This window comes from Erinaceus europaeus, chromosome 8 (genome assembly GCF_950295315.1).
Source record: "Erinaceus europaeus chromosome 8, mEriEur2.1, whole genome shotgun sequence".
Lineage (NCBI taxonomy): Eukaryota > Metazoa > Chordata > Mammalia > Eulipotyphla > Erinaceidae > Erinaceus > Erinaceus europaeus.
Window position 1 is genome coordinate 4,309,350 of NC_080169.1, and position 19,688 is coordinate 4,329,037.

General features: G+C 40.0%; 1 protein-coding gene across 1 annotated transcript in view; it reads right to left on the reverse strand.

The window, feature by feature from the left end:
- Positions 1 to 19,688, reverse strand: part of DPY19L2 (dpy-19 like 2) — a 77,348-nt gene that overhangs the window by 51,008 nt on the left and 6,652 nt on the right. The window contains exons 2-6 of the mRNA XM_007523397.3: positions 16,762 to 16,786; positions 12,389 to 12,476; positions 9,762 to 9,899; positions 4,031 to 4,151; positions 1,946 to 2,039 (exon numbers count right to left, since the gene is read on the reverse strand). Coding sequence (XP_007523459.2) covers positions 1,946 to 2,039; positions 4,031 to 4,151; positions 9,762 to 9,899; positions 12,389 to 12,476; positions 16,762 to 16,786 — 466 coding nt within the window. The remainder of the gene's footprint in view (positions 1 to 1,945; positions 2,040 to 4,030; positions 4,152 to 9,761; positions 9,900 to 12,388; positions 12,477 to 16,761; positions 16,787 to 19,688) is intronic.

Below are 19,688 nucleotides of genomic sequence, written 5' to 3' on the forward strand. Positions count from 1 at the left end.
CTATCACAAGGTTTTTCTTTAAAAGGTTAAGTTTGGCATTCTTCCAGAATGTCTCAACTATGTTTAGTCCTTTGTACTTTCTGAATTATCTCTAAGCTGATTGACTGAAGTCTACAAAAACAAATGTTAGGAACTCAAAGAATCTCGTTTTAATTAAATTGATAAAAATCATTGATAAAAGTCAGTAGCCCAGAAGACAGCACAGAGACTATGCAACCGCCTTTGACGTCTGAGTCCCGAAGGGTCCTTCCTATGTTTAATCCTTGGCATCACCATAAACCTGAGCTGAGCTATGATCTGGTAAAAAAAAAATAAGCAAATAAAACAAAGCACTTTAAAACCATTAAGACAAAAGACATGTGTCATTTGAGATATAAATTCAGTGATACTACCAAATTTCTCAACATCAATATTACATGTTAGAAGAACATGATATAACATACTCAGAAAGCTCAAAGGTAGAAATAAATATCTTTATATTTTTATTTATTTTACTATTTTGTTTTATTATCTACACTGGTTTAAAGAAAAAGAAAAGCAACTAGAAGGCCTGGTGGTGGCACACGTTAATCCCCCAATACAGAAAGAAAAAAAATAATTAAAAAAAGGAATAGGCATTTCACCGAATCGCATACTGGTGGCAAATGATGGCGTAGAAAGATGCCTTATATCACTGATCACAAGGGAAATGCAGATCAAAATGACTCTGAGAGCTTACCTTCCCCGCGCTGGAAGAGCTGTTATCAAGAAGTCAAGAAACAATGGGTCTGAGAAGGGAGAAAGAAACCCTACACACGACTGGTGCAAGTGTGAGCTGGGGCCCAATGGGAAGGTACCTCAAAAAAATAAAAATGAAAGCAGAGTTGACACTCAGGTCAGTAGTTTCACTTGGCACATTTATCTGAAAAATGTGGCAAGACATACTCAGTCCTATGTTTGTTGCGATTCTATTCATAATCACCTAGACGAGGGGCATCCTAAGCACCTAATGACAAGCACGCATAATGGAATGCTACTCGGGCATTAAGATAAAATCTCACCTTTGACAACAACAGTGGTGTACCTGGAGGGGAATTTGCTAAGTGAAAAAAAATCAGAAGGAGAAAGACAGTTGCTACGTAATTAACTGTGTAATGTAATGGAGCACAGCAAGTTATAAATAAAAAACGAACCCTTAGATTCTGGGAATAGAATGTTGGTTACAAGAGGGGAGGAGGGCGTGGGACAGGGAAAGGGGTGGGATGGTTGGGTGTAGAGAGTGACAAGGTGTCTGGTGATGGGGGTCATCTGACATATGCAATAGTTAAGATGAGAACCTGCACATCTGGAAGCTAGAAGTGGTGTAAGCCAACGTTACACCTCAACAAAAAGGCAGAGGTGTTTGTATCTTCCACAGCTCTTCTAATTTTTTTGGTTTTGAATGCACATGCAGAGATGAAAACCAGAAATAATCTACAAACTACAACCTATTACCCCTCTTAGTGTTAAAATACATCTGTCCTTGAAATATAGTTCTTCTCATGCTACTACTGCATCAAATTTCTCTTTTTTTTTAAAGAAAATGACATGTAGACTTTTTTATTATATTTTTTAAATATTTTATTTTATTTATTTATTCCCTTTTGTTGCCCTTGTTTTATTGTTGTAGTTATTATTGTTGTTGTCGTCGTTGTTGGATAGGACAGAGAGAAATGGAGAGAGGAGGGGAAGACAGAGAGGAGAGAAAGACAGACACCTGCAGACCTGCCTCACCACCTGTGAAGCGACTCCCCTGCAGGTGGGGAGCCGGGGTTTGAACCGGGATCCTTATGCCGGTCCTTGTGCTTTGCGCCACCTGTGCTTAACCCGCTGCGCTACAGCCCGACTCCCTGCATCAAATTTCTAAGCTAATCAACAAGTAGTCCATGTAAAATCACTAAAGCGTCGTTTAATACAGTAGTCTTACCTCAGATACGTGGCATATATGAAGAATAATCCCATCATAAATCCATTTAAGAGAAAAACCACACCAACATAAAAGCAAGCAGGGTCTCCTATTCCTTTGGAAAGACACAGATTATACAATATTTAGTGAGTAAATTACTGTAAAGCAATTGGCCTTAATTATCTCAGTGCTTTGCAGTCAAGAGTTCATGGAATTGCTGCTAAGAATTTACCGTTCAGATTATTGCTCTTTTTAATGGCTGCCTAAGCACTTCTCCTTCACAGGAGGCACTATTAACTTGCATTTATACTTTATTATAGTTGCATTCAGACTTGATTGACATTATCACACCAATGAAATATAACTATACTCTCAGAAAGTGACTGCAGGAAAGGTAACTGAGAAATGTATGGACTTCTGAAATATTCTGGAAGCTGAGTTCACAATATTGGGTAACTGACATGAGAGGGAAGGAGAGTGAAGCCACCTAACACGAGTTTTTAGCTTAAGTGACAGGGTCCTTTTGAACTGTAGGTAGCAAGTACTTTTTTAATATATAATTTTTATTTATGAAAAGGAAATACTGACAAAAACCATAGGCTAAGAGAGGTACAGCTCTACACAATTCCCACCACCAGAACTCTGTATCCCATCCCCTCCCCTGATAGCTTTCCTATTCTTTATCCCTCTGGGAGCATGAACCTTAAGTAGCAGGTGTAAGATGTTGCATCTCGCTGTGAATATTGGCCTGAGGTCCTGACAAATCTTCAAGTGAAGACGTCTAAGACAGGCACAGACTCCTGAGATAAGTTCCCTGCTGTCTGCTTCCAGTCATTTGACTACAGGTGGTAAATGGTGCCACGAAAGTATAAGGATTTCCTTATGGAGGCTAAAAAGGCTGAGGGAAGAAAGTGTTGGGGAGTGGCGGAGGGCTGTAAAAAGGAGAAGTTACCAGAGTGAACTGAACATCAGGAATGCTCAGAGAAATAGAAGAGAGCAGAGAGGTCGGCTCTCAGGTACTGGCTTCGCCATCACTACTGCATAACTTCAGGCAAGGGAAAGAAGTTATGTTCTAGCTTCTCGACCGTCACAGAATGTCTGTGCACGCCAACTACCCTGACTAAATGCGTCAGGAGATTGCCGCGCGGTGCTGTGAAGCACCCAGGAAGCAGTGTATATCTGCACGCCGGTGTGTGTCACAGAGACACATGCTCTGTGTGTGTTAGAGACAGGAAACGCTAACAGATACTGAAATACACGGAGAATCCGGCCGTATGTGTGATTCCAGAGTGAGTTACATGGGGCAGTGTCAGAGCAGGACTGTAAAGTGCTAAACTGGAAGTATCTTCAAGTACAAGCTATAGTTACACATTTTGCAATACAGTGAGATGAACCCAAAAGTCTTTCTGACAAGGAGAACAATGTAGAACCTGCTAATGAACAATGAAGATGGGCCCATCCTTAGGAGTGTTCATTACTTGTGAAAATATAGAAGGTAGAATTTCTAAATCAACTTTATACTGTATATCTGATTTTAAATATTTGTGTACAACTACATCATTATATTAACCTGCATAGTCCACATTTATATATTCAAGAAGCTCAAAAGCCTTTGTCTGTCTTATTCTGAAATTTAGAACAAACATATTTAGCTTGTCTGAGAAGGTTTTTATACCTTCAGAAACAAACATACTAAGGTTAGTCTTCTCAAAAAGCATTTAAAGTGATCTTTTTTTTTTTTTTTTTTTTTAAGCAGAGCACTGCTCAGCTCTGGCTCACGGTGGTGTAGGGGGTTGAACCGGGGACTTTGGAGCCTCTGGCATGAGTCTCTTTGCAGAACCTGCAGAACCATTATGCCAACTACACCACCTCTTCCCCCCTGCATGTGTGAACCCGGGTTCTTGCACAGGGTAACATGTGTGCTTAACCCAGTGCACCACTGCTGGCCCACCCCCAGGGATAAATATTCTTATAGATGAATCAGTTCTAGGATGTTTTAAAGAAAACAAATAACAGTAGTTCACAGTAAGTCTTAAAGTTAATTACAATGTTAAGTTATCTATGTAAGTACTAACAGAAATGGCAATATTTTTGGAAGAAACATGCCTTCACAACTTTGAATTTCATTTAGAGGTGCTACTCTGGTGACATTCCAGCAGACCTTAGTTTCTATCCCAAATAAATTCATCAGTCCCACAAGTATGCGGTAACAGAAGGCAATAGCTACCTAAAAAAAAAGATAAAAACAAAAGAGATAATGGAGGAAAACACATTATCTTAAGTATTATAATAATAATATTCAAAAGTCAACATAATTTTGACCATGGTTTCAGTGTGGAACTCTACTCTGTGATCTTTTAAACCATTACAAATCACTAATAATTTTTAAAATAAAATCAAATAAATAGAGTCAGAGTGTTTTGCAGATACATACTTCAAGAAGATGAGAAACTATACCTGTGTGTGAATGACTGTACTATAAACCATTAAGCCTCCAATAAAATGGTTAAGGAATAAGTAAGTTTTTGGACTGGGTGGTGGCGCACCTGGTTGAGCACACACATTACAGTGCACAAGGACCTGGGTTCAAGTCCCCACTCCCCACCTGCGAAGGGAAAAGTTTCACAAATAGTGAAGCATTGTTGCAGGTATCTATCTTTCTCTATCCCTATCTCTCCCTCCCCTCTCAATTTCTCTCTAGCCTATCTAATAAAAATAAAATAAGTAAATATTTTTTAAAAGAATTAAGAGAAATGAATTTGCTTATATGTAAGTGCTAGCATTTAGTTAGCTCCAAATGCCAACATGTGTTGAATGAGAAAATCTTGTGATGACAAAAACACGATGGACATTTCACTTCAAAACTGAAGTCCTATAATTAAGTCACCAGCAAGCCTACATTTTACCAGTAGGTTCTAGTGACAAAATATAGAAACAGGGGTGAACGACTCCTTGTTCCTCTCTCCGTTTTTCTCCTGCCATTTTATTGGGGAGCTAATAGTTTATAATACAGTCGTTGGTACATGGTTACGACTTATCATCTGCAAAACACCCAACACTCTACCATCTATAGATGTAGACACTTGAACCAAACAGGCAGGAAAATAAAAGATCTAGGAATACAGCAAACAGTTAGACAATAATCTGCTTAAACCAAACAGTGCAAAGAGAGAAAGTGAAGGTCTTGCCTTCACTCATACCAACAAAGGACAAGTAGGCAGTCAAGTAGGTAGTTTAGACCTAACCTTCTTCATCCTTGATTAATCTATCCCCAACATAACCTACTGGGATGGTGTCAAAATTCATTTAAAGCCTCCCATTTCCATGATCCCAGTGGAAATTATGTGGGGAGCCTGGAATTCTGCAAAAACCTACAATAAATTTTCATTTTACTTTCCCACTGGGGAAATGCTAGAGGAGTCAGAATGAAGAGTTAGTACTTTATTCACAACTCAGTAGTAACAAAACCATCTACAGTAAAAGACAGTGTACTAAGTTGGATCTTTGATGCCATCCAACAGTAACAATTCACAGATCTTTTTAAGGATAAACTGACAGTAATAAGATCATGGGTACTCTATCTTTGCTGGAATTGTGCCATAGAAGAATATATACACAAGAGGATTAATTAGATCCAGTCTAACAATATTCAAATGTCTAAATTTCAACTGAGAAAAATCACTCATCACATCATAAATCAGAATGATGTCAAGCTGAGTGAAGAAAGTTAATAAATCTTGTAAGATTTTTGGGGAGTCCGGCAGTATTGCAGTGGGTTAAGTGAGGGTGGTGCAAAGCACAAGGACGGGCCTAAGGATCCCAGTTCAAGCCCCCCAGCTCTTCACCTGCAGGGGAGTCGCTTCACAGGCAGTGAAACAGGTCTACAGGTGTCTTTCTCTCCTTCTCTCTGTCTTCACCTCCTCTCCATATCTCTCTGACCTATCTAACAATGATGACAACAACTACAACAACTACAACAACAACAAAAAATTGTGGCATATTTACATGATGGAATACTACTCATCTACTAAAAATGATAAAGTCATCTCCTTTGTATTACCTTAGATAGAACATTTGAATGAAAACATTTGAAGTGAGATAAGAAAATAAGAGGACAAATACCAAATGATCTCACTTATTAGCTGGACTCCCCGAGGAATTCACCTGATTTAGGCAATGACCACCAGTCTGAACCAGAATGAAACTCTGGATACATCCCTACATCCATTGCAAACTACCTGGGCTGACACTTACCTGCAGGGTGAATGTGAAGACACATCCTGGGCTGTCACAACAGCTCTACACCCAGGAAAACTTCCTAAGCAGAGGAAACCAGGGAAACCTTCTAGGGTATACACCTCAGCTCGCCTTGATGGCAAGTTTTAGGTTCTAGCATCTACCTCCTTCCTACCTGCTGGCCATAGCATAATAGTACTAAAATGTTAAGTATTTATATTTTAGTAATATTACATATTAATGATATATTCAAATGTTATGGTATTAACATAGATACTTCTCTTGATTGATATAGGCACAGTGTATCTTTTCCATTTTATTTTCAACCTGTTTTCATCATTATTTTTATGTATTTTTATAGTCACTTAAAAATTGTCTATATACAGTTGTTTTTATAATATTTATATAATTGTTTATAATTATTTAATAATATTAATAATATTATTAGTGTTATTGCTGGGGCTTGGTGCCTGGACTATAAACCATTGCTCCCTGTGGATATTTTTCCTCTTTTTTTTCTCTTTCTATTTTATCTGATAAGACAGAGAGAAATTGAGAGAGGAGATAGAAAGGGAGAGAGACAGACACCTGCAGACCTGCTTCACTACTTAGGAAGCATCCCCTTGGCAAGTGGAGGGGTAGGAGCTCAATCCCGGGTGTAGGTGTAGTGATAACATGCACGTGACTGGGTACGCTACCACCTGGGCCCCCATCAGTATATCTGACATGAGTCTCTAAAGAAAAGGGTATTTTGATTCATTTTCATCATCTCTGCTTTTAGCTGGTATATTTTATATATTTTTACCACCTTGAAATTAGCATATTAATATAACAATAATGTACTAATGCACCATTAAAGTATGACTTGGGAAGCCTTCCCAAAGACAACAGGCTCAGCCCAAGAGGAGGCCAGTGTCCTTCTTCCTTCTCTGCCACTAGAGATCTGCTTCATTCATCTGCTCAAAGAGGTGAAACCATGTGTAGGTGAGGGCCTGGGGAAGCAGAAGGAGAAGAATGAAGAGGAGTAGCTTTTCAGTTTGATGTAGTCCTACCGGTTTATTTTTGTTTTTTGTTTTCCTTACTGTTTGACTTGAATTTATGGAAAACATTTCGGAAGCAGAGATCGTGAGGTGTTTTCTTCTATGTATCTGACAGTTTTTGGTCTACTGTCCATGCCTTTGATCCATCTGGAGTTGACCTTTATCCCTGCTGATATGTGGTAGTCCAGTTTCATTCACCTACATGTTACAACCCAATTTTCTCAACATAATTTGTAGAAGAGACTCTCATTATTAAAACATTAGAAAGAATGGGGACACATGAGAAAATTTCTTAAAATAGTCAAGTCGAGCAAAAGCTCAATAAGGGCAAGAGACTGGCATACTTTGCTGATGACTCTTTAGTCACTATCAGGACATCCCATCATCTGGGGCCCTAGTTAGGGAGTCCTGAGATTCCCAAACAGACATGATGGGCCTAGGCCTCGAATATTAGATAATAAATTAATAATAATAGTAATAATAATAATATTAATAAACCTTCTCTCCGTTGATACTGGTCATCTCCATCAGGAACAACACAATAGACTCCTTTGTGGGTCCCCATTGGACCTTGCCCTCAATGTGGATCAACAATGGTAGAGAATGTTTCATCCTCCGAAAGGAAGCTGGACAACATACACTATCTTCCACCTGAGGAAGATGAGTCCTGCAACTGGGGCAGCTTGAAACACTCCTACTCATGACTACAGAATGTGAGCTCAGACCTACAGGGATGCAGAGGTCACATAGGCTCCTAAGCTGAATATAGGCCCCAAATCCCCTCAAATCGATGGGGTTTATATGTTAACAATATTTATACCCCTTTCCCATATGTGGGAGCTACTCTTCTCCCCTGATCCAGCTTCCTAGCCCTTTTTCCAGCCATTACAACATTTCCCCTAGACAATAACTTGGGTCCACCTGCATATCAGATGTCAGGCTCAGAAAAACAAAAACAAAACAAAACAAAACAACTAGTACACCCATTTGGGCCGTTTGGAATATAACTAAAATAGGCCTACCAGCTATCTACAAAGCAGAGACCCCCAAATCTTCATCTGCAACATTCCAGCCTTTAGGTTGATGATTAGTCAACAATTTGTTTGACTTTCTATATTAACTCTCTTTTCAACCACCAGGTTCCAGATGCTACCATGATGCCAACCAGACCTCCCTGGACAGACAACCCCATCAGTATGTCCTGGAGCCCACTTCCCCAAACCCCAGCCCACCAGGGAAAGAGAGAGACAGGCTGGGAGTATGGATCAACTTTCCAACACCCATGTTCAGTGAGGAAGCAATTACAGAAGCCAGACCTTCCACCTTCTACAACTCATGATGGCCCTGGGTCCATACTCCCAGAGGGATAAAAAAAAAAGGAAAGCTATCAGGGGAGGGGATGGGTTATGGAATTCAGGTGGTGGGAATTGTGTGGAGTTGTACCCCTCTTATCCTATGGTTTTTGTCAGTGTTTGCTTTTTATAAATAAAAATTTAAAAAAATAATCAAGTCAATATACATCAAACTTACAACGAACATACTCAATGATGAGAAACTGAAAGCTTTCCCTCTTCAATCAGGTACAAGATATGGTTGCCAACTGTAGCCATTACTATTCAACATAGTCTTGGAGATTCTAGTCATAGCAATTAGGCAAGAGTAAAGAAGTAAAGGGGAATTGCTCAACAATTTGTTTGGCTTCGTATGTTAACTCTCTTTTCAGTCACCAGGTTCCAGATGTCATCAGGATGCCGGCCAGGCTTCCCTGGACTGAAGACCCCACCAATGTGTCCTGGAGCTCCGCTTCCCCAGAGACCCATCCTACTAGGGAAAGAGAGAGGCAGACTGGGAGTATGGACCGACCAGTCAACGCCCATGTTCAGCGGGGAAGCAATTAGAGAAGCCAGACCTTCCACCTTCTGCAACCCACAATGACCCTGGGTCCATGCTCCCAGAGGGATAGAGAATGGGAAAACTATCAGGGGAGGGGGTGGGATATGGAGATTGGGTGGTGGGAATTGTGTGGAGTTGTACCCCTCCTACCCTATGGTTTTGTTAATTTATCCTTTCTTAAGTAAAATAAATAAATAAATAAATAAAAGAAGTAAAGGGGAAGAAATACAATTAGAAGAGAAGTCAAACTAACTAGAACTAGAAAAATACCTAAGGTCACCATAGATATATATTGAGAAAGAAGAACAAGACTGGAGGCATCACACTTCCTGATCTCAAATTACACTGCAGAGCTATTGTAATCAAAACTGCCTGGCACTGGAATCAAAGAAGACACACAGACCAAGGGAATAGAGTTTACGTGTCTATTATACTTGCCATTCTGTCCATTTTAAGGCTCTATTTTTCTGAAAAAATATGAGCACAGTTTGGTGGGGAAGAGGGGATCCTTAAATTTAGGCATTTTTAATAGTCTGCTTATTATAAGAACACATACAATCAATAAAACCTAGGGGTTCCTTCCTTTATATGCCATCATTGACTTTAGTATTTTTTAGCTATTAAAAAAAAAATTACTCTATAATTATATGTCCCCACATACTACTCACCTCTGGATAAAGATAGAAGCGTTTCACTGCGTTGATTACAAGTGGATATTCAGTGAGCCTGTCATTCATAATCATCCACAATCCTTCCAAAAATGAAGGTGCTTCAATAATGGTCTTGAAGTAGGAATAATAAAGTCCCTTTTTAAAAAAGGCACATATTGTCAATTCAATCGGACTTGAAATTCTCTTAATTTGTCATTCATTTATTGCTGGAATTGAACCCAGGACCGCTTACGTAAGAGGCATGTACTCTACTACTGAGTCACCTGCCACAGCCCAATTTCTACGAAAAAGTAGGAGAGAGAAAGAGGTGGCGAAGTCACAGTACAGTTCTATCCTCTGTTTCCGCTTCTTTCACATGGTGTAGCAGCTGAAGCCAAGGACTCACATATACCTGGCACACATTCTACCACTGAACTACCTTGCTAGTAAATCCATTTCTTTTTGTAATTCCTTTTAGAACATTTTCTTTTGATTTTTTTTTTTAAAAAAAAAGGTCAGTGAGATTCATAATTATCCTCTGATTTAGTATTTCTGGAATTTGAAAAAGCATATACCTGTAAGTTATCATTGTTCTCTATCTATTCTGTAGGCTCAAAAAGAGTCACAATCTGCTTTTAATTCTTACAGCCTGATTTTGCTGCATACTGTGACATATCTAGCGGTTGAAATCAGATGAGACTCTAGTGTAAACAGAGATATCTTCATATCCTGGTACAACTTTTCAAATAGAAAATAATTCCTTTCCCCAGATTTTACAAAAGAGGATATTGTGTCACCCAGGATAAAATGGAGGGGGCTTAAGGTGATGATGTTTAGTGAAGTAAATAAAAAAAGTAAGACAACAACCACATGGTACCACTCAGATATCTATACGTCTATATGTATCTATATTCTCTATACAGAGAATTGAACCACAGGAACTTATGGAGGGAAGGAAGTAGCCGACTGCAAGCATTAGAAGGAAGCACAGAACTGCTCCAGGCAGCCAGTGGTGCGCTTCTCAAAGGCTGGGGTCAGCCACACTTCTCTTTATTCAGGTCTTATGTCCTCTCTTGGGAGTTTCTCTTTGGGATAATGAAAAGGTCCTGGAAACGGAGAGCAGTGATGGTTTTATACAACAAAATGTGTAAGAATTTAATGTCTCAGAACTATACACTGAGAAATAGCTGAAAAGTTAAAATTTTCTACTTCAAGAATTTTTACATTTGAATTTAGAATTCGAATATAACTACACTTAAAAAAAATCAGTGACTACAGAGTGAGGAGAGCAAGTTTCAGCTGGTTGTCTGTCCTGCACTAGCTGACCTGGGGGGTGACCCTGGTGTCCTGAGTGTCACTCGCCGCCTCCTTTACTCCCACTGAGAAGTATGGGGCACATGGATCACAAATGCCTTTAACTCTATGTTACAGACTAGGTAACAAAAGAATTACAAAATTTAATGAAATCATAATGAAAGTTGTCTGTTAGATTATTTTAAAATCACATGACAACTAAAATATACTCATATAGGGAGTTGGGTGGTAGTGCAGCGGGTTAAGCACATGTGGTGCCAAGTGCAAGGACCGGCGTAAGGATCCCGGTTCGAGCCCCCGGCTCCCCACCTGCAGGGGGGGCTCACTTCATAGGCGGTGAAGCAGATCTGCAGGTGTCTGTCTTTCTCTCCCCCTCTCTGTCTTCCCCTCCTGTCTCCATTTCTCTCTGTCCTAGCCAACAACAACTATAATAATATCTACAACAGTAAAACAATAAGGGCAACAAAAGAGAAAATAATAACTATTTTTAAAAAAACTTAAAAAAAATTAAAAGATATATATTCATATAATTAAAAGTCAAGTAAAACGTGGAGTTTCTAGATCCTGCAAATGATAAAGCTACTTCAGACGCAGATACTCCTATATCAATTTTAAAGGATAAAATTTCCTTGTTCTCCTTTTGTCCTAGCTACTATGACTCATCTCTCTCATCGTATAAGGTTTGCATTTTAAAAAAGGAAGAGTTGTAAAGTTAAAAACAAAAATCCTGCTCACATTTCTGCTTAAGTAATAAATCTAACCTGTAACATTGTGAACAGTGCAGTTTGCCAAGAATCCATTCCAGTCACTCCTATCTCCACTGTCTAGTCTCATTATTCCTTCTCATTTCTCAATTTTATCTTATCTTGCCTCCAGGGTTCTCACTGGGGCTCAGTGCAGGCACTCTGAACCCACTGCTCTGGCAGCTTTTTCCGTTTTACTCGATGGGACAGAGGGAAATGGAGAGAGGAGGGGAAGACAGAGAGGGAGAGAGAAAGACAGACACCTGCAGACCTGCTTCACCGCCTGTGAAGTTTCCCCCCGTGGATCCTTATGCAGGTCCTTGCGCTTAGTACTGTGTGTGCTTAACTAGGTGTCCCACTGCCTGGTCTGCCTTCTCATTTTATTGTTATTTGTCTTCTCTCAGCATGGGGCTTCATCACTCAAGAGTCAGTTTTTCCAGATGGAAGGGAAGGAGTTGACACCACAACAGGGAAGCTCAAACCTGGGTCCTGTACTTGGCAAAGCAGGTACACTTACTGTTGAGCTAGCTTGTCAGCCCAGTCTTACTATTTTTTAAACTAAAAAGGATTTCATTAGTAGACTCTGACCATTTCAGTGCGAAAAGTCATCTCCCGCTCCAAAGATGAGAGGTGAGAAAAATGGCGATCACTTTCAAAAAGTGTTTTCAAATGTATCCTGAGGGGAGGGAAAGGGCACACGATTAAGAACAAAACTAAGTTACAGAGAAATAAAATGCAAAAGCCTTAAAATGGAGAGAGAATTTTTATAATACATACTGAGATAAATTTATAATGTACACACAGGCTTGACTATTCAGACATCATATAGTATATAGCTCATAACTGGAATATCTTTCTTTTTTATTTTTTCCTTTATTGGGGATTAATGTTTTACATTTGACAGTAAATACAATAGTTTGTGCATGCATAACATTCCCCAGTTTTCCACCGAACAATACAACCCCCACTAGGTCCTCTGTCATCCTTTTCCCCAGGACATCATTCAGTGCTTGATTCTTAATTTTAACTGTTTATCTAAAATTCCTGGGGGACTTTCTGTCTCCACTCTAACCACAGATTTTTAACTCAAAGTAGAGACAAGATTTGGTTAGGTCTCACACATAATTCTATTGTTGAGGATTTGAGGAATGTGTCCATAATTTCTGGAAAGCACTGAGAACATAATTTCAAACAAAATCACTTTGAATTATAACAGCTTTCAGAGAAAGCTATATAAGAGATCAACTTTTAGATGCCAAAGAACTGCCTGAGATACTTTCCTAGTGTGACTCATACTGCTGCTGTGGGCAGTGACAGACTCACACAGAATAGGCAAAATGAGTTATGGTCGGCAATCACACTATCCTGAATTGATAGAGATGCTTTCCAAAGTAGAAAATAAAAAACACTTCCATATATTAATCCTACTTTCCACCCATCTTTATTTCTTTTTATTTTATTTATTTTTTTATTTTTATATTTATTTATTTATTTTCCCTTTTGTTGCCCTTGTTTAACATTGTTGTGGTTATTGATGTCGTTGTTGGATAGGACAGAGAGAAATGGAGAGAGGAGGGAAAGACAGAGAGGGGGAGAGAAATACAGACACCTGCAGACCTGCTTCACCGCCTGTAAAGCGACTCCCCTGCAGGTGGGGAGCCGGGGCTCGAACTGGGATCGTTATGCCGGTCCTTGCACTTTGCACCACGTGCGCTTAACCCGCTGCGCCACCGCCTGACTCCCCCCATCTTTATTTCTATGTAGGGCACTAGCCAAGAAATGGTAGGAAATGTTTCTCACCATTACAGTCTCGGTTTTAACATCCAAAATCCCTCCACAGACTAAATAACCAGAACAACTCTTGTCCTGAGAGTAAATGGGACAATTCCCCTATTTCCTGGAGTAGCAATCCCTGAGCTCATGTAGAAAGACAACTATCTACTATGCAGCTATCAAGAACAGGGAACCCACCTTCTCTGACCCATCTTGGGCAGAGCTAGAAGGAATTATGTTAAGTGAGCTAAGTCAGAAAGATAAAGATGAGTATGGGATGATCCCACTCATCAACAGAAGTTGAGTAAGAAGATCTGAAAGGGAAACTAAAAGCAGGACCTGACCAAATTGTAAGTAAGGCATCAAAGTAAAAACCCTGTGGTGAGGGGCAAACATGCGGCTTCCTGGGACAGTGGGGGGTGGGAGTGGGTGGCAGGGATGGGTCACAGTGTTTTGGTGGTGGGAATGGTGTTTATGTACACTCCTAGCAAAATGTAGACATATAAATCACTAGTTAATTAATACGAAAGGGGGAAAATTAATTGTATGTCTCGAAGTTTTTCAAAACACAGACTGAATCTTTTTAATATATAGGCTGCGTATTTGATATGCAGACTCTTTCAAAAGCCTAGACCAAGTAGATCAGAAGCAACCAATAGCACAGCTATATACAAGATACTGGGTACTGTACAGCAAACCCTAACAAAAGGACTTTTCAAAGTTAACCCAATTAATAAATAATGTGATGATAACATTAACTATCGATTGTCTTTTTGAACCCTAAGACAGCAGGAACCTCACATCTCCACTATAGAGCTTCTACTTCCCCCAGTCCTGGAACCCTTGGATAGGGCCCACTTTCCCGTATGCCTCTCCCAATCCATATCAAATAATATTGCATCTGCTGATCACAACCTAATCAACACAACGATTGCCACCTCAACATGCTTCACTTCAGACTGTGTCCAGAGACTTCACGTGTGGAATGACAACTCTTCAGCTTCATTACTCGGGTGATACCTTTCCTTTCATAGTATACTCTAATTCCATCTCAGGTGGTTCACTTTCTAACAAAGTCCCAAAACCTAGATATACACCAGTTTCTGTGAGAGAGAACATATGTTCACACGTATCCGTAAACTACTGCAAAATATATACCTGAAAGCAGAAGCACACTAGAGTTTGCAGTGAGTACCCCCCCAACACTTCCTCTCCACTATTCCAACCTTTGGGTCCATGATTGCTCAACAATTTGTTTGGCTTCGTATGTTAACTCTCTTTTCAGTCACCAGGTTCCAGATGTCATCAGGATGCTGGCCAGGCTTCCCTGGACTGAAGACCCCACCAATGTGTCCTGGAGCTCCGCTTCCCCAGAGACCCATCCTACTAGGGAAAGAGAGAGGCAGACTGGGAGTATGGACCAACCAGTCAACGCCCATGTTCAGTGGGGAAGCAATTAGAGAAGCCAGACCTTCCACCTTCTGCAACCCACAATGACCCTGGGTCCATGCTCCCAGAGGGATAGAGAATGGGAAAGCTATCAGGAGAGGGGGTGGGATATGGAGATTGGGTGGTGGGAATTGTGTGGAGTTGTACCCCTCCTACCCTATGGTTTTGTTAATTAATCCTTTGAAAGAAAGATAACTATCACAGAGGAAAAATATTTTCACATGATCACATAACTTTTACAAGTAAAGTCCATGTGTGTGTGTAGTCAAAGTCTTGGTCATTTAATCCTCTATTATTATTCAGTCTTTATCATCTTTTCTACCTTACAGTTAAAGGATATTACTACTGATTAAACATCGCTTGACTTATGGCACCAATACCACACAATTACTTCATACCATAAAATAAAAAAACAGAATATACAATTCTCAGCATCACCATGAACCAGAGCTGAGCCAGTGCTCTACTAAAAAGTAAATAAACTGTGGTCCAGGAGGTGGCATAGTGGATAAGGCATTGGACTCTCAAGGATGAGTCCTGAGTTCAATCGCCGGCAGCACATGTGCCAGAGCGATGTCTGGTTCTCTCTCTCTCTCCCTCTCCCTCTCCTTCTCTCTCCTCCTATATTTCTCATAAATAAATAAAATATTTTTTAAAAAAAACGAGGGGCCAGATGGTGGTGCACCTGGTAGAGGACACACATTACAGTGTACAAGGATGTGATTCAAGCCCAAAGACCCCACTTGCGGGCTGACGGTTCACAAGTGGTGAAGCAGTGTTACAGGTGTGTGTGTGTGTGTGTGTGTGTGTGTGTGTGTGTGTGTGTGTCTTTCTATCTCCCTTGTCCTTCTCAATTTCTGTCTCTATCCAAAATAAATAGGGGCCTGGTGGTGGCGTACCTGGTTGTGCTGCACATTACAATGTGCAAGGACCTGGGTTCAAACCCCTGGGCCCCACCTGCAGGGGGAGAGGTCTGCAAGTGCTGAAGCAGGGCTGCAGGTGTCTCTTTGTCTTGCTCTCTATCTCCCCCTTCCCTCTCAATTTCTGGCTGTCTCTACCTAGTAAGTAAATAAAAATGATTTTTAAAAAGTTGCAAGATAAATAAATGTAGAGAATGGAAAATATAGAAGAAATAGACAAAATACATTAGAAACGCAGTGAGGAGTATCTTTGGCAAAAAAAAAAAAAAGAAGAAGAAGAAGAAGAAAAGAAAGAAAGAAACCTTCATAATCTACTATTCCCAAGATCAGAAGTTGAAAAACAAGATCAGAAGAGAAAACCAAGCAGAACCTGAACTGGAATTGGCGTATTGCATCAAAGTAAAAGATTCTGGGGTCTGTGGGGGGAGAGGGAGAATACAGGTCCAAAAAGGATGATAAAGGACCTAGTGGGGGTTGTAATGTTATATGGAAAACTGGCAAATATTATGCATGTAGAAATTATTGTATTTACTGTCAAATGTAAAACATTAATTCCCCAATAAAGAAATTTTTAAAAAGCCTACTCCCTTAATGAATCCACTATTTCCTTAATGAATCTAGTCTGCATATGTGGCTTCATATATAAGACTTCTTGAAAAAAGATATATATATATATATATTTATTTATTTATTTATTTGACGACTGTGCAGGCACCTGCTTATACATATGGCAAGTGGTTAACACTTTCATTGTAGGCAGAGATGGTTTTAAACTCAAACGTTTTTAATCTATGAAAGTCAAACTAAAACTAGTCTTACCAGTGTAAAAGTCCCACAAAGATAGCTGTAAAAAAGAAACATTAAAAAATTAATCAATTATAAGCTGTGTTATTATAAAATGCTTTTAGAACAAGTATTTCAAATGCGCTCCCTCATATGCATAAAGAGAGCGAGTGTACAAACTAGCAAGTTGGCTAATTCTGTTAAGGAGCCTAAGAAAAAAGGACATAAACTGAATAGAACTCACCTCTCAGTAGGGCTTGCCCCACACTCCACAAATGATATGTCTGTCAGGGCCAAGTGGTGGCACACCAGGTTAAATGCACACATTACCCTGTGCAAGGACCCGCGTTCAAGCCCCCACTCACCACCTGTGGGGGGGCTTCATGAGCAGTGGAGGTCTGTAGGTGTCTATCTTTCTCTCCCTCTCTATATCTCCCCCCCCTCTCAATTTCTATATATCTTATCCAATAAAATAGAAAGGAAAAAAGGGGGGAAATGGCCACCGGCAGCAGTGGATTCATAGTGCAGGCACTGAACCCCAGGGATAACCCTGGGGGCCAAAAAAAAGTGAAAAATAAAATGATGTGGCTGTGGTGATGTGTGAAACAGTCATCACAGCCCTTGTTCCAAATTGTGATGAAAATCATACCTGTGATGTGCTTGCATTCTGTCTTTATCAAACTGAATTTTGAAGGTGATCCAGAACTTCACTTTTACTGAGACAGAGACCAGCCTGACTGCAGCACTCCAACTGCTCTTATATCCACTTCAATGTGGCTTTTCTGTTTGTTGCTCAAGAAGCCATGAGAAACTCAGGAAATGATGGTGAAACCACCATCTTTCTTGCACATGTGTGTAAGCCAAACACCAAAAAGAAAGCTACTTGGGCTCCCTGAAGAGACCCCAAGCCATCTGATTCTCTGAGAGACAGGAGCATAGTGGTGTGGACAAACATCAGGATAACAAGGAAGACAGGAAAATAAATAGAAATAACTTTACTTTGTTGCCTCAATGCTGAGATAACAGTGAGACACAAATAATGCTGCCTAATTGCTTTTTTTTTTGCCAGATTACTTAAAGTCATAACCTCACCTACGTACACATAATGCATAAATACCTCTTTATCCTAAACACCATCTTTGAACCAGTTTTATCAAAATAGTGGAAGAACTACTCCTGGACTCAAGTCCCTCTGGGACTCTAGTTCCAGTCTGATTCTTTAATAAACTCACCTTAAAAAAATATATATATGCTCTGTTTCTTTTTCAGCTAACATTGCCATATCTGAAGAGGAAATAATCTTTTCTTTCCCAAACTTAATCTCTCAAATTTTGTGCTTTTACTTCTACCTCCTTCATTTTTTTTCTTAGACACAGAAAGACAGAGAGAGAGACAGAAAGAGAAAGAGAGAGAGAGAGAGAGTGGAGGCTGATTGAGATTGATTGTGTGTGTGATTGTGTAAAAGACCACAGCACAGAAACTTTTTCTTACCAGAACACTGCTGAGCTCTGGCTTATGGTGGCACAGAGGATTGAACCTGGGACTCTGGTGACTCAGAAATGAAAGTCTCTTTGTATAACTATTATGCTATCTACCCTGGACCACATGAAAACTTCTTTCAACACTGTGGGTTTCATAAGTAGTGCGTTATCCAGTACAGATACAGAGACATGATAGACACCTACAGCATCCAATACAGAGCTATTTCTCTGGCCTTCTCCCCCAAATTTGTTCCATCAATTATTCCCTTTCTGTGAAACTCAAACTTCCCCTCTCTCCTTAATCTTCCCTTCTACCTTTAATTCTTCGGGGCCTTAAAACATTTTTCTTTTTTTTTTAATTTTTTTAAATTTATTTGTTATTGGATAAAGACAGAGAGAAATTGAGAGAGAAGGGGGAGATAGAGAGAAAGAGACACAGAGAGACACCTGCAGACCTGCTTCACCGCCTGTGAAGCGACTCCCCTGCAAGTGGGGAGCCGGGGGCTTGAACAGGGATCCTAACCGGTCCTTGTGCTTTGTGCCATGTGCACTTAACCCACTGCGCTACCGCCCGACTCCCTGACATTTTCCTTAAGAGGGACACTCTTCATGCATTACTATGTGCAAAGACCTGATTCAAAGGACCTGCAAGAAGGAAGCTTCCTGAGCAGTGAAGCAGGTCTGCAGGCGTCTCTGTCTCTCAATTCTCTCAATTTCCCCTATCCTATAAATAAGTAAACAATAACAACAAAACCAATTCTAAAAAGAAACACTTCTGCACTACTGTCAAGAATGCCAATTCTAGAGGACTCCTGAAATACTAAAAATGGATATACCCAATGACCCTGCAGACCCTCCAGCAAGAATCTACCCAAAGAACACAAACGCATAAATTCAGAGAGATCTGTGCACACCTATGCTGAAAACAGCAAGTTTTTATAATCTGAACATGGAAGCAACCCAGATGCCCAGCAACAGCCAAGTGGCTAAGAAAATTGTAGAAATATTAGTTGGCTGTCAGAAATGATAAAAACTCTTGTTTGGGACTTGAAGGGCTTATATTAGCTGAGACAAGTCAATGTGTTAAGGACACGTCCTGGATAGTCTCACTAGAAGCAGGTGAAGAAATGGAAAACAAGGTGGTGTGTCTTGCAACAAAGCAAAAAATTCTGGACTAGTGGAAGATGGAGGCAGGGTACCTGGTGTCCAGGGCAGGATGGTGAAGAGGTACTGGGGTTAGTGACAGGAGCAGCATGAAGATACCTTCACAGGGATATAAGAAACTGTACCAATATGTCAATAACTGTCCAAGTCACTACTGTCCCCACTAAAATTATTTTTTAAATTATTTATTTATTCCCTTTTGTTGCCCTTGTTGTTTTATTGCTGTAGTTATTATTGTTGTTGTTACTGATGTCGTCATTTGTTGGATAGGACAGAGAGAAATGGAGGGAGGAAGGGAAGACAGAGAGGGAGAGAAAA